The following is a 22,034-nucleotide window of genomic DNA, read 5'->3' as shown; positions in this document are numbered from 1 at the left end:
GACTGTATGGTGAGTTTAATGTCAACCGGATTGCAAAGTATACAGGGCAGCATCTTGGAAGGACTAACGGCTATTTGGTTGACTCTCTTTTCTGATTCCTTGACGTCCATTCTCCCACTGATCAGGGGTAACCAGAATCCTGTTCCCATTAACAGTGGAGCGGCTGCTGCGCATGCCTCTGTGGCTGCTTTCTTTTATGGCAGCAGCATCGAGTGGCACTCCGCCAGCTTCCTGCAGAAGCCTTCAACTTTTTAATTCCCATGCCTCATTTTAGTACAATTGATGAGCTGCTCATCCGATTGCGTTGGGAAATTAGCAGCTCGCCCATTTTTGTGGCGGCCTGAGGCCTATCTAAAGCAGGAATGCACCTCAAAGTGCGGCTGCATCCCTGATGCCAAATTTTGCTGTTAGAAGAAGGACTATTATGAAAATTAAGTTGCATTGGCTGAGTCAGTGCCAGCATTGTCACCCTCAAGACCTGGGTTCAATGTTGGAAGAGGTTCAATGACTTCAAGAGCAGCAGGGGCGAGTACACTTCATCTCTCTCAACAACACGTGTCAACACTCCTTTCACCTCCTCCCCCACCACACCCAATAATTCCCTTCCTCCATCACACCCTTCAACATACAATGACACACTGCAGCACATCTCTTCCTTTGCTCGCTTCACACCACACACCAACAGTACTTTCTTCTCACATCCTAGCACTTGTACAGCCGGCAACTCTTGCCGGAATTCCTTCCTCACATTCCACACATTTGGCTTTACATTCATCACTTCCCCATCCTCATTCCATTTTGCTTCTTCTCCAGCTCTCGGCAGAAGCACTGTATGCTGAAGTCCTACACATCTCCACTTAACGTTTCAATAGCCACTCTCTAACTCTCATGCTCTGTTTCTGTAGAAGGCAGCACATAACGTGACGGAGGAGTACCAGACATCTTAGCCCTCACCCAAACAGAGCAGGAAGCCCTGGGAAAAGCTATGAGAATTGGGGAAGGCGAGGCTGGTGGGTTTTCGGAGCAGGGTGTCTGCATCTTACTTATAACCCTTCATTCACCTCAGCAAATATTCAGCAAGCTTCACAAATTCAAGCTGCATTCTGAAGATTATCACCTGCTAATGTCCAGCCACTTGGTGCAATTTTAGTTCTTGTCCCTTTTAATTCTCAAGGTCCTTCTCAGCAAGAAATTTATGAGGAAGACACCTTGGCAGGGGAAAATCCTTCTGAGGATGCACTGCCACTCACTCCATCACTCCCAAGCACCAGCATACATTGGGTCTGAACATGGTGAAACACCCAACATGAGTGAAAAGCAGCAGATACTGGTGGCAGGGACAGCACAGGAGACAGCTTCCAGAGGGCAAGGTCCTTTCTCAGCTTTACAGAGCATGACAGAGATGAGGACTACAGGGGCCCAGCAATGAAAAGAAAACTGCTTGCCGCTCACAAGCAGTTATACCAGGAATGAGAAAGCTTGCCAAGCAGTGATGGCAGAAAGTATGGAGGAGTCTGCTTTCAGCCTGTGTGATATCTATAATCTCACATGGTATCGGCACTCTGCAGTCTACCTTGGAAAGTGTGGCCACCTCCAGGGACGCTTCAGCCAGACCCTCACAATGGGAGTCAGTGTCACCAGCCTTTGCAGCCGTGGAGGAAGCTCAAACAGCTGCCATCCAGGCTCTCGGATCCACCTTGGACAAATTGGTGGACTGAATAAATAGGGGCTTTCAAGGAGTTACTCATCTTCTGCAGTCTGCTCTCCCATAGATCAGTGGAAGTGATGAGCCTCAGCCCCAAGTGAGTGGCAGTGGCAGTGGCACTATGGGAGCAGTACAAGTTGCTCTTTCTCAGGAGGTGAGCACGTCATCTGCTTCGACACCCCCTCAACCAATATCTTGAGCAACCAGAAGGCACTCGACCAGGAGTATTTCAAGGGTCTCAACATGAGCAACAATAGCTTTTCATTAGCTTTGCTGAGGGGAGCATCTCATAGGAATAGTAGAATTAGCCTTATTACAAGAAAGGCACCATGGGTTTATAATTGTAATAGCAAAATACTGCAGATGCTGGAAATCTGAAATAACAACAGAAAATGCTGGAAATACTCAGCAGGCCAGGCAGCATCTGTGGAGAGAGAAACAGAGTTAACGTTTCAGGTCTGGGACCCTTCATCAGAACTGGAAAAAGCTGGAGATGTAACAGATATTAAGCAGGTGCAGAGACAGCGGGGGGGGGGGGGGGGGGGGTTTAGGAGGGGAGGAAGGAATAGAAAGAACACCCTGTGCTTTTGTAAGAGGCAGGAAAGATAAAATGTTGCAAATGGGAGTGGCAAAAATCATACTGCATGAAAAATGGGGGCAGGGATAATTACCTGAAATTGTTAAACTCAATCTTGAGTCTGGCAGGCTGCAAAGTGCCCAATCGAAAGATGAGGTGCTGTTCCTCGAGCTTACGTTGAGCTTCACTGCAGCAATGCAATAGCCCGAGGACAGAGGGATCAGAGTGGGAGTGAAGCGGTGAATTAAAGTGACAGGCGACCGGAAGCTCAGGGTCACCCTTACGGACTGAACGGAGGTGTTCCGCAAAACGGTCACCCAATCTGCGTTTGGTCTCCCCAATGTAGAGGAGACCGCATCGTGAGCAGCGAATACAGTATATTAAATTGCAAGAAGTACACGTAAATTGCTGTTTCACCTGGAAGGGATGTTTGGGGCTCTGGACAGTGGGAAGGGAGGAGGTAAAAGGGCATGTGTTGCATCTCCTGCGCTTGCACGGGAAGGTGCCAGGTGAAGGAGAAGGGCTGTTGGGGGTGATTGAGGAATGGACCAGGGTGTCGCGGAGGGAGTGGTCCCTTCGGAATGCTGAAAGGGGAGGTGAGGGGAAGATGTGTTTGGTGGTGGGATCACATTGGAGGTGGCGGAAATGGCGGAGGATGATCCGTTGAATGTGGAGGCTGGTGGGGTGAAAGGTGAGGACAAGGGGAACTCTATCGTGGTTCCGGGAGGGAGGGGCAGGGGTGAGGGCAGAAGTGCGGGAAATAGAACGGACACGGTCAAGGGCCGTGTCAACCACGGTAGAGGGGAATCCTCGGTTGAGGAAAAAGGAAGACATGTCGGAAGCACTAGTATGGAAGGTGGCATCGTCAGAACAGATGCAGCGGAGACGGAGAAACTGGGAGAATGGAATAGAGTCCTTACAGGAAGCGGGGTGGGAGGAAGTGTAGTCCAGGTAGCTGTGGGAGTCGGTGGGCTTGTAGTGGATGGTTGTCGAAAGCCGATCGCCAGAAATGGAGACGGAGAAGTCAAGGAAGGGAAGGGAAGAGTCGGAGATGGACCATGTGAAGGTGAGGGAAGCCTGTCACTTTAATTCACCGCTTCACTCCCACTCTGATCTCTCTATCCTCGGGCTATTGCATTGCTGCAATGAAGCTCAACGTAAGCTCGAGGAACAGCACCTCATCTTTTGATTGGGCACTTTGCAGCCTGCCGGACTCAACATTGAGTTTAACAATTTCAGATAATTATCCCTGCCCCCATTTTTCATGCAGTATGATTTTTGCCATTCCCATTTGCAACATTTTATCTTTCCTGCCTCTTACAAAAGCACAGGGTGTTCTTTCTATTCCTTCCTCCCCTCCTAAACCCCCCTGCTGTCTCTGCACCTGCTTAATATCTGTTACATCTCCAGCTTTTTCCAGTTCTGATGAAGGGTCCCAGACCTGAAACGTTAACTCTTGTTTCTCTCTCCACGGATGCTGCCTGGCCTGCTGAGTATTTCCAGCATTTTCTGTTGTTATTATGGGTTTATAATTGGTTGAGTAATGAAGGGAAGGCAATTATTGTGTTGGGAATTAAAATTGTTGCCTTTATCACACTTGGCACTTTGATCTGCAGTGTGGTTGAATAATTTCAATGTTTTTTAATGAAGCATTACAGGAGTGGTGAAGGATGTAACAAGGAATGTCAATCAATATTCCCTGCAATTTTTTTCTGGGCCGCGCGGATCCTTTAATGGGCTGCGAGGCCCATTCAGAAGTCCGCGTATGCGCATTCTTTCAATTTAAAAGGCAGTTCAGTGGCTGCGTGGGACTCCTGGTGCGCTGCGCAGCGACGCTTGCGTTCTGGTGCCCTGATATGTATGCAGTCAATGATGCCCTGGACACAAGCTAAAAATCCCCAATCTCTATCCTGTTGACTGTCAAAATCAGTGGGGAAGGTAATGCACTGATTAGCCCTGGTGAAAAGGGCATTACTGACCTGCTTAATGCAGCTGCATACTGCAGATGGGGAGATGGCCCCCTGTAGCAGATTTGAAGGAGCTAGTGGCAAAGAAGCGAAGGGCTGTGTGACCTTGACAGCCAATATGACAAAATATGGCCCCCTGGTCCAGCAGGTCCTGTTGCAGGAGACTGCAGCCTTCTGATGCACTGCGTGTGCTGGGCATAGCTTCCTACAAGCAGCCTCCCTCACCTGTTGTCTTCTAATCGGCTGAGCTGCTGCTAATGCTGGTTGCTGCTGCTCCTCTTCCTCAAACTGTTCCTCTCTCCAAATGAAACTCGCAATAATAGCACCCATGATAAGCAGATAGAGCACAAATATCAGGAAGAAGCGATCTGGAAGCTGCAAACTCTTCTTGCAATCCAAACAGTATAATAGCACACGGATCCTCTGATCCTATTACCTGCCACTGAGTCGCCTTTAAATATTTGTTCAGTGGCACCGAGATCAATCTCGCTTGGTTCTACTGGCGGGTTGAGCACTGGACAGGATTTGCATGATTTTGAGTTAAAATGGTATTGGGGTCCAATTTGGGTCATGTGGCCCTGATTTGCATGTATTCATGAGGCACCTGTCTACCTCTGGTGAGTGCCTCAAACGACTAAAAAAACTGCGCGGTTAAAATAGCAGCGGGCAGGAATGGAGCGGTGAATCCTCTACTTCAATGTTAACCAACTGCCGGGTGGGCAGGGTTACATTTACCCCATCAGTGACAGCCTGTCCCATGTTCATCCAAGGAATCAGGGGCCCCAAGAGAATTGCCACCCCCATCTCAAGGGGCTCATAATATTTTGCAGCATCTGTCTACATCGCAGACCCCAAGCCCTCAGGTGACACATAGAAGTGTTCGAGTAGCGCAGAGAAAAGCTAGCATAGACACAAAGGGTGTGTGCATGAAAAAAATAGCATTGCTGTAAAGTGGTGCAATAAATCATTGGTCTCGCCTCTCCCTATCTCTGTAACCTCTTCCAGCCCTACAATCCTCAGAGAACTCTGCATTCCTCCAATTCTGGCCTCTTGTGCATCCCCAACTTTCTTCACCCCACTACTGCCGACCGTACAGGCCCTTAGCTCTGGACTGTCCTTCCTAAACCTCTCCGCCTCCCTTCTTAAAACCTACCTCTTTGACCAAGCTTTTGGTCACCTGTTCTAATGCCTTCTTCTTTGGCTCGGTGTCAATTTTGTTGCCTACAAAGTACCGTGGGACGTTATACTACGTTAAAGGCGCTATATAAATGCAAGTTGTTGTTGCTGTAATATTTGATGTAAGGGCTGCTTGATGTTTGGTTCTCTTGTAAAACAACAGGGAACAGGTAATGTGATGTTAGGGCTAAGGATTATGATGTGATGACTTACTATGAGTAAAGATTTCACTTAAACCAAAAATAGGTTGCTAAGATGAGGCAGATCTTTGATGAGCTGAGACTTTAAAATAATAGTGCTCTATTCATGTAAATAAGTCTGGCTCTCAGCTATCTAGCAGCTGTTGCCACTACATCCATTTCCTGTTCCTCATGGGCTGGGTCTATAGCCCTCATCAGTGTCATCATCAGCCTACCTGGCATCATCTGGAACATCTGCCATCATTCCTGTAATGATATCTGTTTGTCTTGGTCCTGTATTCGTTTTCCACTCATGCATATTACCCTCCCCCACTGTGTATAGTTTCACTTCCTCTTTCCCGACTAACCTGGGAGGTTCCAGGTCTTGGCTCTTGGCTCCGCCCCTGACTTCTCTTACATGAAGATCCCAGGATCTGTATGACTCATTCCTGTGAACCAGTCGGCATGTTGAGATGTTGGCTCTGATCTTGGTGATTAAAAGCCAACTTGTTTAAGTCTATAACTTCTAGTTTTGTGGTTACTGAAGGCCCATCAATTTTAATCACTAAAGAATACTAGGATGGATCGACTCCTAAAACCAGAGCGTCTGGACTTGGATCCACATTCTGCTGAAGCATCAAATCAATTTGGACACTGGCTCAAATGCTTCGAACTCTTCGCGGGGGCCTCATCCGCTAGCGAGGTAGATAAACTGAGTCTACTGACTACTCGCGTAAGTCATCGGATTTATTCGTTCATCCGGGACGCCACCTCTTACACGGAGGCCATCACTATCCTGAAGGCCCAATACCAGAGGCCGGTAAACGAAGTGTACGCCAGACATCTGCTGGCTACACGCAGGCAGCGACCAGAGGAATCAATGGACGATTTCTTACAGGGCCTAAAGGACCTGGTCCGGGACTGTAACTGCAAGGCCGTGACGGCCAACACGTACTCTGACGAATTGGTCCGCAATTCCTTCATCACGGGCCTCAAATCGAATTATATCCGGCAGAGACTGCTGGAGAAGGAGGTCCTGGACTTAAAAAAGGCAGTGGCCACTGCGCGATCGCTGGACCTGGCCCAGAAAAACTCTGACTCTTATTCTTCCGGCCATGCGGCCCTCACCACCTCGTGCGCGCCGAGGGGGCCGCCATCTTGGAATCAGCCATCTTCCCCATCCAGGTCTCAGACCAACTCTACGCCGCCGGAGTCCCCACACAGAAGTTCACCCAGGAGTCCTACTACAGCGGCAATGTCTCGAGGCCCGAAATGCTACTTCTGCGGCCAGGCCAAGCACCCCAGACAACGATGCCCAGCGAAGGATGCTACATGCTTCAAATGTAAGAAAAAGGGGCATTTTAGCAAAGTCTGCAGGGGGGATCCGATTTCCAACTCCGTCACCGCCTCGTGCGTGCCGTGCGGGCCGCCATCTTGGGATCCGCAATCTTTTCCCGACTCAACGGCCGCCCAGGGCCCAACAGTGGCTTCGATCACGGTGGATCAATCCAGGCCACACCCGTTGACAAAATCCATGATGGACATACAGGTAAACGGGAATTTAACAAAATGTTTAATTGACTGTGGGAGTACCGAGAGTTTTATCCACCCTAGCCTGGTACGGCGGCACTCATTAACGGTAACCCCTACACGGAGCAGAATTGCTATGGCTGCTAAGCCCCACACTTCGGACATTTTGGGCTACTGTGTGGTAACACTGACTGTAAAAGGCACGGACTACAAGGATTTTAAACTCCTCGTGATGCCAGAACTCTGTGTTAATGTAATCTTGGGCCTGGACTTCCAGTGCCACCACAAAAGTGTCACGCTAGCATATGGTGGGTCCCAGCCGCCACTCACAGTCTGTGGCCTATCAACCTTAAAAATCAGCCCGCCCTCTTTATTCGCTAATCTCGCTCCGAACTGTAGGCCCATAGCGACCAAAAGTAGACGGTACAGTCTGGAAGACAGACACTTTATCAAGGCGGAAGTGGACAGACTCCTGCGGGAAGGCATTATTGAATGCAGTACCAGCCCGTGGCGTGCCCAAGTAGTCATAGTTAAAAATAGCGAAAAGAAACGGATGGTAATTGACTACAGCCAGACTGTTAATATTTATACCCAGCTGGACGCCTACCCTTTACCCCGCATATCAGAAATGGTCAACCAGATTGCGCAATACCGAGTCTTCTCGACTATCGACCTCAAATCCGCGTATCACCAGCTCCCCATTAGAACGGAGGACCGCCCATACACCGCCTTCGAGGCGAACGGGCGCCTCTACCATTTTCTCAGAGTGCCCTTCGGGGTAACAAATGGGGTCTCGGTCTTCCAACGTGAGATGGACCGCATGGTTGACGAGAATAAACTACAAGCTACCTACCCCTATCTGGACAATGTCACTATCTGCGAGATTTTTAAAAACTGCCCTAAAGCTGAATCTAACCTACAACGAAGACAAATGTGTCTTCAACACAACCCGTCTCTGTATCCTCGGCTGTGTGGTGGAAGATGGGGTAATTGGACCGGACCCTGACCGATTACGCCCCCTAAAGGAACTGCCCCTGCCACACAATCCCAAAGCTTTAAAAAGGTGCCTGGGATTTTTTTCGTATTATGCCCAATAGGTGCCCAATTACTCTGATAAGGCCCGACCCCTCATTAAATCGACGTCCTTCCCACTATCAACTGAAGCTCGGGAGGCTTTCACCAGTATTAAACAGGACATTGAAAGGGCTGCAGTGTGTGCAGTGGACGAATGCATTCCCTTTCAAGTCGAAAGCGATGCGTCAGACTTTGCCTTAGCTGCGACCCTCAATCAGGCTGGGAGATCTGTGGCCTTCTTCTCCCGAACCCTTCAGGGACCTGAAATCAGGCACTCTTGTGTCGAGAAGGAGGCACAGGCTATAGTGGAGGCAGTGCGGCACTGGAGACACTACCTAGCCGGCAAACGTTTCACCCTGCTCACCGACCAGCGGTCGGTGGCTTTCATGTTTAATAACAAACAAAAGGGGAAAATCAAGAATGACAAAATACTCAGGTGGAGGATCGAACTATCCACGTTCGACTATGATATTATGTACAGGCCGGGAGCCCTTAATGAACCCCCAGACGCCCTATCGCGGGGAATGTGTGCCAGCATTCATACGGACAAATTACAGGGTCTCAACAACGACCTCTGTCACCCAGGGGTCACCCGACTATACCATTTTATAAAGTCCCGCAATCTGCCCCACTCCATCGAGGAGGTCAGGGCAATGACCAGAGCCTGCCGCATCTGTGCGGAATGCAAGCCTCGTTTCTACAGGCCTGACCGTGCACACCTTATCAAAGCCACACGGCCATTCGCACGCCTAAGTCTGGACTTCAAGGGACCCCTTCCCTCTGCCGACCGTAACGTATACTTCCTCAATATCATTGATGAATATTCCCGCTTCCCCTTCGCCATTCCCTGCCCAGACATGACCAGTGCCACGGTCATCAAGTGTCTCTGTAATCTATTCCGCATGTTTGGCATGCCGAACTACATACACAGCGATAGGGGGACGTCATTCATGAGTGACGAGCTGCGCCAGTTCTTGCTCTCGAAGGGGATAGCCACTAGCAGAACCACTAGCTACAACCCCCGGGGTAATGGGCAAGTGGAAAGGGAGAATGCTACTGTTTGGAAGGCTGTCACGTTAGCCTTAAAGTCAAAAGGCCTTCCGACCTCCCGCTGGCAGGAAGTCCTCCCAGGCGTGCTCCACTCCATAAGGTCTCTGTTATGTACTGCCACTAACGCTACCCCTCACGAAAAGATGTTTGTTTTCCCCCGGAAATCCACCTCGGGCATATCTCTACCCGCGTGGCTGACGTCTCCGGGGACAGTACTATTACGGAAGCACGTGAGAGGCCATAAAACGGATCCCCTTGTGGAGAAGGTACAGCTCCTCCATGCAAACCCTCAGTACGCCTATATCGAATACTCTGACGGGCGAGAGGACACTGTTTCCATAAAAGACCTCGCTCCCTTGGGGAGCGGAGAGAACGATGGGAGACTACCCGATGAAGACCTACACTACAAAAAGACAGGACGCCCAGAGGTATCAATACCCAACTTTAACCTGGAGGACACTGCAGATAACCTGGAAGACACTGCGGAGGCCTGGACAGCGGAGGAACCAGAATCCACTCCCCGAGAGGCACCCCAACCGGCTTTGCGCCGATCACTGAGAACTGCAAAACCTCCTGACAGACTCACTTATACCAACTTTTAAGAAACATCACCCCGATGGACTAGATCTATAGAAGGGGTGAATGTAATGAAATCTGTTTGTCTTGGTCCTGTATTCGTTTTGCACTCATGTATATTACCCTCCCCCACTGTGTATAGTTTCACTTCCTCTTTCCCGACTAACCTGGGAGGTTCCAGGTCTTGGCTCTTGGCTCCGCCCCTGACTTCTCTTACATGAAGATCCCAGGATCTGTATGACTCATTCCTGTGAACCAGTCAGCGTGTTGAGATGTTGGCTCTGATCTTGGTGATTAAAAGCCAACTTGTTTAAGTCTATAACTTCTAGTTTTGTGGTTATTGAAGGCCCATCAATTCCTTTCCCGACTGCAAAGTTATGAAGCACATAACATGCTACCACAATTTGTGAGACAGTGCTGGATGTGTACTGCAACATCCAGCCTAACCAGACACCAAAACCTTCCTTTGAGCACTGCAATTGCTTGCTCAGTTCTTATCCTTGCTTTTATACGGGTCACTCTGCAACACAGGTGGTCCTATGAAGAGGCATCATGAGCCAGGGGAGTAGCTGACATCCCTCATCACCCTTTTCCCCAGCTGTTGAAATAGAGCTGGAACGCTGGACCGACAAACTATAAAAGCAACATGGTATATGTGAAGCTGTGCCTATTGTTGCAAATGGCATGCACGTTTAGGGAATGGGAGTCTTTGAGGTTTGTATAAACATGGTTAACATATGGAGCATGCAATGCCATATGGGTGCAATCAATAACGCCCTCAGCCCTGAGGAGTTTGGACAATTGTGAAAAATGTGTCCTCTCAGTTATCTGCCTGGGAGCACTATAAAATTGTATAAATTGAAATGCCCCGTCAAAGAGGGCATAACTTGCGTTATAGAGGAGTGCACAGCAAATTGGCTAATCAGGCATACGTTCCCTATGGCTCCCTGGAATGAGTTTGTTGAGAGTTGAGAGCTGTGGTCACCTCTGCTGCCACAGTGAGAGATGTGCGTGCTATGGACCATCGTTAGACCCGGCTGCAGCAACAAATAGAGCTCCACCAAAGCTTTATGATTGAAGTGCAGGCTCCTGGAAGACAGAGCTCCTGGAAAAGGTCTTAGAAAATGCACATTCATCTATACATCCTGCTGGATGGGTATTGCTTGGGTGGTCTGGCTCTCCTCTGGTGCTGTCTGATTATTCTGGCTTGCCTTAAAGCTTCCTTCTATTCCTTTTCCTCTAGCATGTATACTTTATGAAGTGAGATCCCATTAGGAAGCCCCTTTGTGCAGGCTTCAGATATTCTCAGTAATCCTTTTTAAATACCATGTGGTCCAAGGGTTAAAGCAGAATGTAGAGGAAGGCTTCCTGAGTCCAATACTGAAAACCTTTTCCAATACCCGCAGTGAATCCAAAGATATGACCAAAAGTCTTCATAAGCAATATCAGTCCCTTTAACCAAGTACTTCTGCCTTGATGAGCAGGTCCTGGCAAATTGTGCTTTTAAATAGGGAAGGCAGAAGTAATGGAATTTAGAATGGGTGGCATCGTCCCATCCTAACTCTGTAATTTGTATGTGGCTGCGACTGAGGAGGCAGGTACTTCTACAGTGTGTCCTGAAACTCATTGGAATTTATGCCGGGAGCAGAACCCAGGATCAAATTCCTGTCCCCACAAAGGGGCAGTTACCAACGTATGCCCCCCACCCCAGAAATTTTGAGGCCAGTATTTTTAATCTTGCTATGACTTCCAATTCTCCTTTGGGTAATATTTTCAAAAATATATAATGTGAGGATGCTTGTTTCTATTATCACAAATACATAGAAAATAATGCGAAGAATTTTAAATTATCAACTATAACCATCATGGAACATTTTAACAGTTAGATGAATTTACAGCACAAACAGACCATTTGTTTATTTACTCCACTTTTGGTTCTAGTTCAGGTCACTGAAGACTCATTTTCTTTTTGCCCTTGGCAATATCATTCCTCGGCATGGGGTCAACTTTCATATGCAAACCGGCAAATGCCAGCTTTACCTTTCTGCCATTGCTCTTGATCCCTTGACCACTTAGCTGACATCAAGTTCTGGATGAACAATAATTTCCTTCGAATCGACATTAACAAGTTTGAAGTGATTGTGTTCTGTTTCCACCTAAAACTTTGCAACTGACTCCCTCCCTATCCCTGGCTGGTCCTTCAGGTTGATCCCAATGGTGCAAAGCCTCAGTGACCTGCTTGACTCTGAGCTGCGCTTCAAAGCCCCTATCCTTCCCATTACCAAGACTGCCCACTTCCACAGCATCATCTGCCTCCAACAATACTTCACCCCTAATGTTGCAGAAATGCTAATCCATACCTTTGTTACCTCCAGACTTGATCATTCCAGTGCTCTTCTTGTTGACCTCCCAAGTTCTACTCTCTTAACTAATTGCAAGTTGTCCAAACATCTGCTGCCCACATCCTATCCTGCACTAAGTCCTGTTCCCCTATTACCCCTGTGCTCACCAACTTCCCCATCTGCCTATGTATTTTTTCAAAATGTTTTCCCTCATCTGTAAATTCTTCCGTGGCCTCACTCCTCCCTACCTCTATAACCTCATTCATTGTATATGCCCTTGGTCATCCTCTGGTCTTCTTCACATTTCCCCTTTTCGTTGTTCCACTTCTTTTGCGCAGAGCTTTCAGCTGTTTCAGCTCTGCATTTGGACATTCTACCCAAGACACTCCACCTTAGCAACTCTCTTGCCTCCTTCAAAAGCCCTTTCAGTCTTGCTTTTTTGCTTCTTTCCTAGTCTCTGGTTCGTTTCCCCTTTTGTGAACTGCTTTGGGGCACTTTATTACATTAAAGGTGGTATGTAAGCATAAGCTGTCATTGATAATGTTAAAAAGGGTTCCTGTGTTAGTAGGAAGAAAATGTTGTGGTGTTTTATGTTAAGTGTCCCAAATAAGTGATTGAAGCATATTCTGACCAGAGAAACAAGAAACATTCAGAATAATTAAATGAAGAGAAGAATGAGTAATGCAACAAAAGGAATTACTTCACCACTGGGATTTAGTTCCCATTTAACAAAACCTGTAATTTACACATAATTGAAAAAGTGATTATACTTTTAAAATGCATCACGATCTCTAGGTGACATTTAGCAGTTGATTAATTATATATAAACTGCTGACCATTAAAAATGACATTATTAGAGAATATTCTATAACTAGATCAAGATTCTGTAGGCTGTGCTTGAATTGGTGATCCCATACAATGAGAGTAGTATAGTACTTTAAAATACACAGCTGGATTAGAATCATGCTTGGATGATGTCTGCCTTTATCTGGGGTCAACTCTAGTTATGTTACATATATAATCAATAGAATAAATTGAGCTTTTGGCAAGCCTGGCATATTTGCTTTGGTCTAGGAACAGTTAAACCTCATAACAGACTCATCCATATTAGATGCAATACTATTGTATTTGTAAACCTTGGTAAGAATAATATATCAGTATTGTATCGAATGGCTAACTTTTCAAAGCCTTGCTCCTAGTATGTTTGTTCCTATATGTGGATTCTTAGAATTAATCTGTCTACCCATTAATTGACATTAACACAGCGGTTAGTCTGAGATCTTGAAACTTTTTCTGCAGTTCCCTTACCAGTAGTGAAAAGGTGCTTGACAGGTTTCTCAGTACCAGGATTTTTTAAGTTTGCGGTTGCTGGGGAAGACTGGGCTCTGCAGAGTGGCTGATGCCTGTCTGTCACAGACATACTTCCCATAGCTACAGAAGCCTGATACACATGAAGCTGTTGCATGCGTTGCTGGTCCAAGAATTGCTGCTGTAAAAATTGAAAAACAAAAAGCTGAACTTACTTTCAATTACCGTAAAAAAAATAAAAATAAAAATAATTTAAAATAAAAATAATTCAGCATAATCATCTACGGAGGCTCTAAACAGAGACAAGGTACTTTCCCCAAGGAAGGAAAACAAAACCAAAGGGCAGGCCATTCTCTACTTCATAAGCACATTGTTCTAGCTCACTACAACAATAGGCAAACATAAAGATTTCTCAAAGCCTCTTTTTCCCCCACTTGGCATCCCACAGCTTCTGAAATATTTCCACAATCATTATACAAAGTTACATCAAGCAATTATTGGCATTCCAACCTAGTTACTTTCATTAAAGCCTCCCTTTCTACCACGGAACTCTTTCATTTTCACTGGTACCATTGGTATCAACTTCAAACACAAATGCATAATAACGTTTCTGATTACTCTCCAAATTATTTTCCAATTTCTCTGGTTGAGGGTACGCAGATGACCCTGCTCTCATATCTGTGATAACACTACTGAGTACTAAGAGGTGGGCAAAAGTAACTTGCCCAGCTAGTTTTCCTTCCTTTGGGAAATTATACAATACCTATTTTGTGTCTCCTCCTAACAGCCCAACCAAGATCAGAGGATTCACAATTGAAAACCTGCATTTGTGCCACCTAAATAAAAACAGCTTAAAACAGAGTTCCCTTGTCTTTTCCTAAGAAACCGATACAGCCTTATTGTTTCACCACCAATTGATTCCTTGTGCTAAAACTTGAAGCCTAATTAACTTGGGGGGCAAAATTCGGTTGCTTTATGCCTCCCGTTAGCGCTCTATGGGGCGCAAAGCAACTAGCGCCCGGGCGTGGCACCGCTAACGCCTCCTGCGAAATTCAGTGGGAGGTTAGCAGCGGTGGTAGCCAGTAGTGCCCCGTGGCGCTGCGCCTCCGGCCATCGTCATCGCCCTGCTCGCGCCCCGGCCACAAACTTCGGTCGCGCCCCCCGACGTACCGCAGGACGCTATGTCCGACAGGGTCAGGGGGGCATACGTACGGCTGGGGCGGCGATATTTAAAGAGGAGGTGCCAGGCGGCCAGCCATTTGTTTTGCTGGCCGCCTGCCAGCACTGGCCCCCTCTGCCGCCCCCCCCCCAATGGGGTGCTGGCTGCGATCCTTGAGTGCCGGGCTCTTTTGCCGACACCCCGATCCCTGGTGGCCCAGCTGGGCCCCGGGTCGCGCTGCGCAAGGTCCCCCCCTTTAATAGAGGAAGACTTGCAGTACCGTGAGTGGCGTGCCGGCGCACGTGGCGCTGCGGCACGTAGCACTGCGATATTGGGCTGGAGCACCCAAGAGGGAGGGGGAGCGCTTCCAGTAGCGCCCCGCCTCCTGCTTTGGGCGCTACCATCAAATTTCTGGCGCGGGAGTGTTAACTTTTTCAGGGCGCTGGCCTGGCGAAGTTAGCGCCCCAAAGTGAGCACGACCCAATTTTTGCCTCTTGGTTTTTAAGTGACATTTTTCTTCCCATAGTTGTTCCATTTTATCCAAGATCCTCTACACAATGCACCAATCTGCTGAAAGGACAGGGAGGTGGTGTACTTCTAGGCTTCTGCCTACTATGCTGAAAAATGGCTGGTAGGGGAAGTATGAAAGTGACAAGCATTGACCTGTCCTTTGGTTTTGTCTTTCCCCCTTAGGGGAAGCGCCCTCTCTCTGCTTAGAGCCTTCATAGATGATTATACCAAGAGCTTAACTTATATGGAAGGTATAAATATTAAAAATTATTACGCAACAGATGGCAGGCTGCACTTTACGCAACAAGAGGTCTTTTTAACCCTCTGCGTTTCACTACAAAATAGCAGTCAAGTTAGCATACTTACCAAAATCAAAGGAGATATTATCCTGACCGCTACCTATAGGAAGTTTTACGTTTTTCTTAAAGAGATCGGTGGTTCAGACAGATTGCTAACCTTGACCTTTCTTCCTAGAAGTCATCCCTTTCTAAAACAGACCGCCTCGAGTCTAATTACTGCAAAAAGACCCATTGAGCACCATTATAACACACAGAATATGCCTAAAGCAAATCAGCAAATGACATTTATCATAAACCTTTTTAGCTGCTGTCAGAAACAGGAAGTCTGAAAAGATGATTCGCAGTTTCTGAAGGAAGACATTTGTTGTAAATACTAGATCCTTTGTACTAAGAGGTTGGAGGCTACAACATCATACGAAAAAAATCAGTTGCCTTTCTCAATATGTTATGAAAAAAAAAATTGAGCTTGTGGCCAAGTCTTTTGAAGAATGCCAAAAGTCAATGACAGACATCTTAAAATTCCCCAGTGTATTTATCCAATATATTTACTTAGGAGACACTATAATTTAAGTTAGCTTTGAAAATATTTTTAATATTGCCAACAGGACAATGTCAGGCAGCAAGAATAAAACAAAAAGCATCTGTTTCCCATAAACTGCTTAGAGCTGCATACCAACATAGAAGGGAAAGGCAGTGACAACCATTCCGCACAGGAGGGAATTCCACCCAAACTGCATTCTGTGAGAAAGTTCATCTTCTCACCTATTAAATAAATGTAACTTTCTTGACATTAAATTAAAAGATGCACAGGATTTTATCAGTTTCCATTAACTCTTTTCCCTGCAACTTTTCACGTGTGTAACACACACACACGCATCTGTATAATAAAAATAATACATTCTATTTGTGAATACAACTTAATGAAGATCTTAATTATTTTAGAGACAGAGAATAAATGATCTCAACAGCAGCTCATAGCATGGCAACAGCTTTTCATTAAATACATAAATGACTACAGTCATTTAGAACAAAGTTCTTTCAATTCTGGAATTTAGGCTTGATTCCAGACCAGAAGGACTTAATGAAATTCTCCACTTGCTGCTGGCTCTAAGCATTATCACTGAAATGGGTTTGGACAGTTGCATCCCTCTTTTGCAGGGTGAAAATGCACAGCATGAATCAATACCCCCCAAATTCCAATCCCCAACAGTGGCATTCTCACCTTCATAAGCACACAATTAACCATTAAACAAAACAAAATGATTGGGTAGGAGGTTAAAAACAGCACATAATCTTTTTTTTACTCTGCTTGCAGAGCTAGCTTAATGATAGAGATGGCTCAATGTTGTACAAATCATAGAAACAATAGACCATTAAGCCCCTCAAGTCTGTTCGGCCATTCAATTTGATCATGGCTGATCTGTATCTCAATTCCATTTACCCACCTTGGTTCCATATCCCCCAATACCCTTACATAAGAAATAAGAGCAGGAGCAGGCCATTCGGCCCCTCGAACCTGCTCCGCCATTCAATAAGATCATGGCTGATCTGATCTTGGCCTCAACTCCACTTTTCTGCCTGTTCCCCATAACCCTCGACTCCCCTGTTGCTCAAAAATCTGTCAATCTCAGCCTTGAATATATTCAATGACTCCGCCTCCACAGCTGTCTGGGGTAGAGAATTCCAAAGATTCATGACCCTCTGAGAAGAAATTCCTTCTCATCTCTGTCTTAAATGGGCAACCCCTTATTCTGAAACTATGCCCCCTAGTTCTAGATACCCCCACGAGGGGAACCATCCTCTCAGCATCTACCCTGTCAAGCCCCCTCAAAATCTTATATGTTTCAATAAGATCACCTCTCATTCTTCTAAACTCCAATGAGTATAGGCGCAACCTGCTCAACCTTTCTTCATAAGACAACCCCTTCATCCCAGGAATCAACCTAGTGAACCTTCTCTGAACTGCCTACAATGCAAGTATGTACCTCCTTAAATAAGGAGACCAAAACTGTACGCAGTACTCTAGGTGTGGTCTCACCAACGTCCTGTGCAGTTGTAGCAAGACTTTCCTACTTTTATACTCCATCCCCTTTACAATAAAGGTCAACATTCCATTTGCCTTCCTAATTACTTGCTGTACCTGCATGCTAACATTTTGTGTTTCATGTACGAGGACACCCAGACCCCTCTGTACCGCAGCATTCTGTAGTCTCTCTCCATTTAAATAATATTTTGCTTTTCTATTCTTCCTACCAAAGTGGATAACCTCACATTTTTCCACATTATACTTCATCTGCCAAATTTTTGCCCATTCATTTAACCTATCTATATCCCTTTGCAGACTCTTGTGTCCTCCTCACAACTTGCTTTCCCACCTATCTTTGTATAGTCAGCAAATTTGGCTACAGTACACTCGGTCCCTTCATCCAAGTCATTAATATAGATTGTAAATAGTTGAGGCCCCAGCACTAATCCCTGTGGCACCCCACCAGTTACAGTTTGCCAACCTGAAAGTGACCCATTTATCCCAACTCTCTGTTTTCTGTTAGTTAGCTAATCCTCTATCCATGCTAATATATTACCCCCAACACCATGAGCTCTTATCTTGTGCAGTAACCTTTTATGTGGCACCTTATTGAATGCCTTTTGGACTCCAAATACACGACATCTACTGGTTCCCCTTCATCCACCCTGCTCATTACATCCTCAAAGAACTCTAATAAGTTTGTCAAACACGATTTCCCTTTCATAAAACCATGTTGACTCTGCTTGATTGTATTATGATTTTCTAAATGTCCTGCTACTACTTCCTTAATAATGGATTCTAGCATTTTCCCAATGACAGATGTTCAGCTAACTGGCCTACAGTTTCCTGCTTTCTGTCTCCCTCCTTTCTTGAATATGGGCATTACATTTGTGGTTTTCCAATCCACTGGGACCTTTCCAGAGTCTAGGGAATTTTGGAAGATTACAACCAATGCATCCACTAACTGCAGCCACTTCTTTTAAGACCCTAGGATGCAGGCCATCAGGTCCAGTGGACTTGTCAGCCTTTAGTCCCATTAGTTTGCCTATTATTTTTTCTCTAGTGATAGAGATTATTTTAAGTTCCTCCCTCTTGCTCCTTGATTTTCCACTATTATTAGAATGCTTTTAGTGTCTTCTACTGTGAAGACAACAAAATATTTGTTCAAAGTCTTAGCCATTTCTTTGTTTCCCATTATTAATTCCCCAGTCTCATCCTCTAAGGGACCAACATTTACTTTAGCTACTCTCTTCCTTTTTACATACTTGTAGAAGCTCTTACTGTCTATTTTTATATTTCTTGCTGGCTTACTCTCAATATATTTTCACCCTCTAATATTTTTTTAGTCATCCTTTGCAAGTTCCTAAAAATTTCCCAATCTTCTGGCCTACCACTAATCTTCGCAACATTGTATGCCTTTTCTTTCAATTTGATACCCTCCTTAACTTCCTTAGTAAATCACAGATGGTTCATCCTTCTCAGAGTCTTTCTTTCTCACTGGAATATATCTTTGTTGAGAGTCATGAAATATCTCCTTAAAAGTCTGCCACTGCTTATCTACCATCTTACTTTTTAATCTATTTTCCCAGTCTACTTCAGCCAACTCTGTCTTCATACCCTTGCAATTGCCTTTGTTTAAGTTTAAGACACTAGTTTCAGACTAGTTTCTCACCCTCAAACTGAATGTGAAATTCTATCATATTATGATCACTCTTCCCTAGAGGATCCTTTACAATGAGATCATTAATTAATCCTGTCTCATTATACATTACCAGATCTAAAATAACCTGTTTCCTGGTTGGTTCCACAACATATTGTTCTAAGAAACTGTCCTGAATACACTCTATGAACTCATCCTCAAGGCTACCTTTGCCAATTTGATTTGTCCAATCTATATGAAGATTACAATCGGCCACGATTATTGCAGTACCTTTCTTACAAGCCCCCTTTATTTCTTGATTTATACAATGTCCCACAATGTAGCTACTGTTAGGGGGCCTAAGACTACTCCCACCAGTGACTTATTTCCCTTATTATTTCTTATCTCCACCCAAACTGATTCTATATTTTGATCTTCCGAGCCAAGATCATTTCTTAACAGAGCTACCCCACCTCCTTTTCCTTTCTGCCTATCCTTCCGAAATGTCAAATATCCCTGAATATTCAGTTCCCAGCCTTGGTCACCTTGCAGCCATGTCTCTGTAATGGCTATCAGATCACACCATTTATTTCTATTTGTGCTGTCAATTCATCTACAGGAAACTCTTTGGTATCTGGCACAGATGGGACCGGGATGGTGCCGGTTGATTAAAAATTCCGGATGACGGAGAGGGTTATCTATCGAGGCTATTTTTAACAAACAAAGAGTCAGACTCCTGTTATTGAGGTGTTCGGACTTCCAATAGCGCCAAGAAGCCGAGTAGTGGCAGTTTGGAGAACTACCCCCACTGACTAACTCGGCCACCGCGGGAGACTCGGACTCGGCAACATTTCCGGTTATTGAGGTGCTGTTTTCGGAGTATGAATTTTGTCAGTTAATAGAGAATTCCAGATATTTAGGTGCCGCTTAAATGAGAGTTTCCTGTATCTTGTTACGAATGCAGCGTGCATTCAGAAGAGCCTTTAATTTTGTCTTTTTACCATTTTTCCCTACTCTGACCCTTTTTGCTGGCGCAATCTTACGCTTGTACGCTCTGTCCCGCCCTGTCACACACTGGTTATCATTACCCCTATTGCTACCCTGCACTATTGCCTTGTCCTTTCTCTTTAACCTTCTAAGTTTCCCCTCACCTGAACCCTCCCCCCCACTATTTAGTTTAAAGCCCTATCTACAGCCCTAGTTATTTGATTCGCCAGGATACTGGTCCCAGCACGGCTCAAGTGAAGCCCGTCCCAACGGAACAGTTCCCTCTTTCCCCAGTACTGGTGCCAGTGCCCCATGAATCAAAACCCATTTCCCCCACACCAATCCTTGAGCCACGCATTCAACTCTCTGATCTTATTGACCCTATGCCAATTTGCTCGTGGCTCAGGCAGTAATCCAGAGATTATTATCTTTGTGGTTCTACTTTTTAATTTAGCCCCTAGCTGTTCATACTCCCTCAGCAGAACCTCTTTCTTAGTCCTATGTCGTTGGTACCTACATGGGCCACGACAACTGGATCCTTCCCCTCCCACTCCAAGTTCCTCTCCAGCCCCGAGGAGATGTCCTTAACCCTGGCACCAGGCAGGCAACACAGCCTTTGGGACTCACGTTCTTGGCTTCAGAGAACAGTATCTATCCCCCACCAACACTACATTCCTTTTTACTCCCCCAACTTGAATGGCCCCCTGTACCACTGTGGTCAGTTTACTCATCCTCCCTTCTCTCGTCCACACAGGCTGCAAGAACCTTGTACCTGTTGGACAAGTGCAGGGGCTGAGGCTCCTCCAATGCTACCTTCTGGATCCCCATACCTGCCGCACTCGTAGTCACACCCTCCTGTCCCTGAAGTATTTAACCCAACGGGTGTGACTGCCTCCTGGAACAAAGTGTCCAGGTAACTTTCTCCCTCCCTGAAGTATCGCAGTGTCCAAAGCTTGGACTCCAGCTCATCAACTCTGAGCCAAAGTTCCTCGAGCTGCAGACACTTACTGCAGATGCGGTTGCTGTGGATCACACTGGGGTCCACCAGCTCCCAAATGCTACAGCTACAACACATCACCTGCCCTGCCATCTCTATTGTATTTTATTTAACTAATTAGATTTTCAAGTTTTGAAATGCTCAATTGTCTATTAATAGTTTTTAATCTAGGTAATAGCCTTGTTTAATTTATTAAATTTAGTTATATGCTTTCGGTCTTTACTGAAACTTAGCCCACAGTCCTAATTTAACCCTAGTTGTTTATTTATTTTTTTATGTATCAAGCAGCACTTCTTACCCCCAATCTCACCGAATTCCTGAGTTTAGCACTCTGTAGAAGCAGTACTCCGTAGAACTGGACTCCGTGCTACTTACTTACCTAACAAAAATCTATCAATCTCAGTGTTGAAATTTTCAATTGACCTAGCCTCAGCAGCTTTTGGGAGGAAGAAAGTTCCAGATTTCCACTACCCTGTGTGTGAAGAAGTGCTTCCTGACTTCACCCTGATCGGCCTAGCCCTAATTTTAAGGTTATGCCCCCTTGTTCTGGACTCCCCCCACCAGAGGAAATAGTTTCTCTATCTGCCCCATCAAATCCTTTAATCACCTTAAAACACCTCAAATAGATCACTCCTAATCTTCTATACTCAAGGGAATACAATCCTAGTCTCTGCAACCTCTCCTCATAATTTAACCCTTTTAGCCCCGGTACCATTTTGGTGAATTTGCGCTGCACCCACTCCAAGGCCAAATGTCCTTCCAGGGGTGCCGTGCTCAGAAATGAACGCAGTACTCCAGATGCGGAATCACATATGGTCGGATGTAGGTTCCTGCCTCCACATTACACATTTTCAAATCTTGACTTGAGATGTCAGGGGGTTTGGGGTGATAAGTAAAGTGCAGGCATTTCCCTTCTGGAAAAGGGGAAAATAG

At 45.8% G+C, this 22,034-nt stretch overlaps 1 protein-coding gene across 8 annotated transcripts in view; it reads right to left on the bottom strand.

Moving 5' to 3' along the window:
* Window positions 1-22,034, bottom strand: part of hdac5 (histone deacetylase 5) — a 334,491-nt gene that overhangs the window by 54,778 nt on the left and 257,679 nt on the right. For 6 of the 8 annotated variants that reach the window (XM_085966332.1, XM_085966329.1, XM_085966331.1 and 3 more), the window contains one exon: window positions 13,485-13,665. In XM_085966332.1, the coding sequence (XP_085822458.1) occupies window positions 13,485-13,665 (181 nt within the window). The remainder of the gene's footprint in view (window positions 1-13,484; window positions 13,666-22,034) is intronic. The other 2 variants (XM_085966334.1, XM_085966327.1) reach the window with 1 other exon arrangement.

The sequence above is a fragment of the Somniosus microcephalus genome, chromosome 24 (assembly GCF_052327205.1).
Source record: "Somniosus microcephalus isolate GS21.2 chromosome 24, FLI_Smic_1.0, whole genome shotgun sequence".
In the NCBI taxonomy this organism is placed as follows: domain Eukaryota; kingdom Metazoa; phylum Chordata; class Chondrichthyes; order Squaliformes; family Somniosidae; genus Somniosus; species Somniosus microcephalus.
This window is presented reverse-complemented; position numbering and strand designations above follow the sequence as displayed.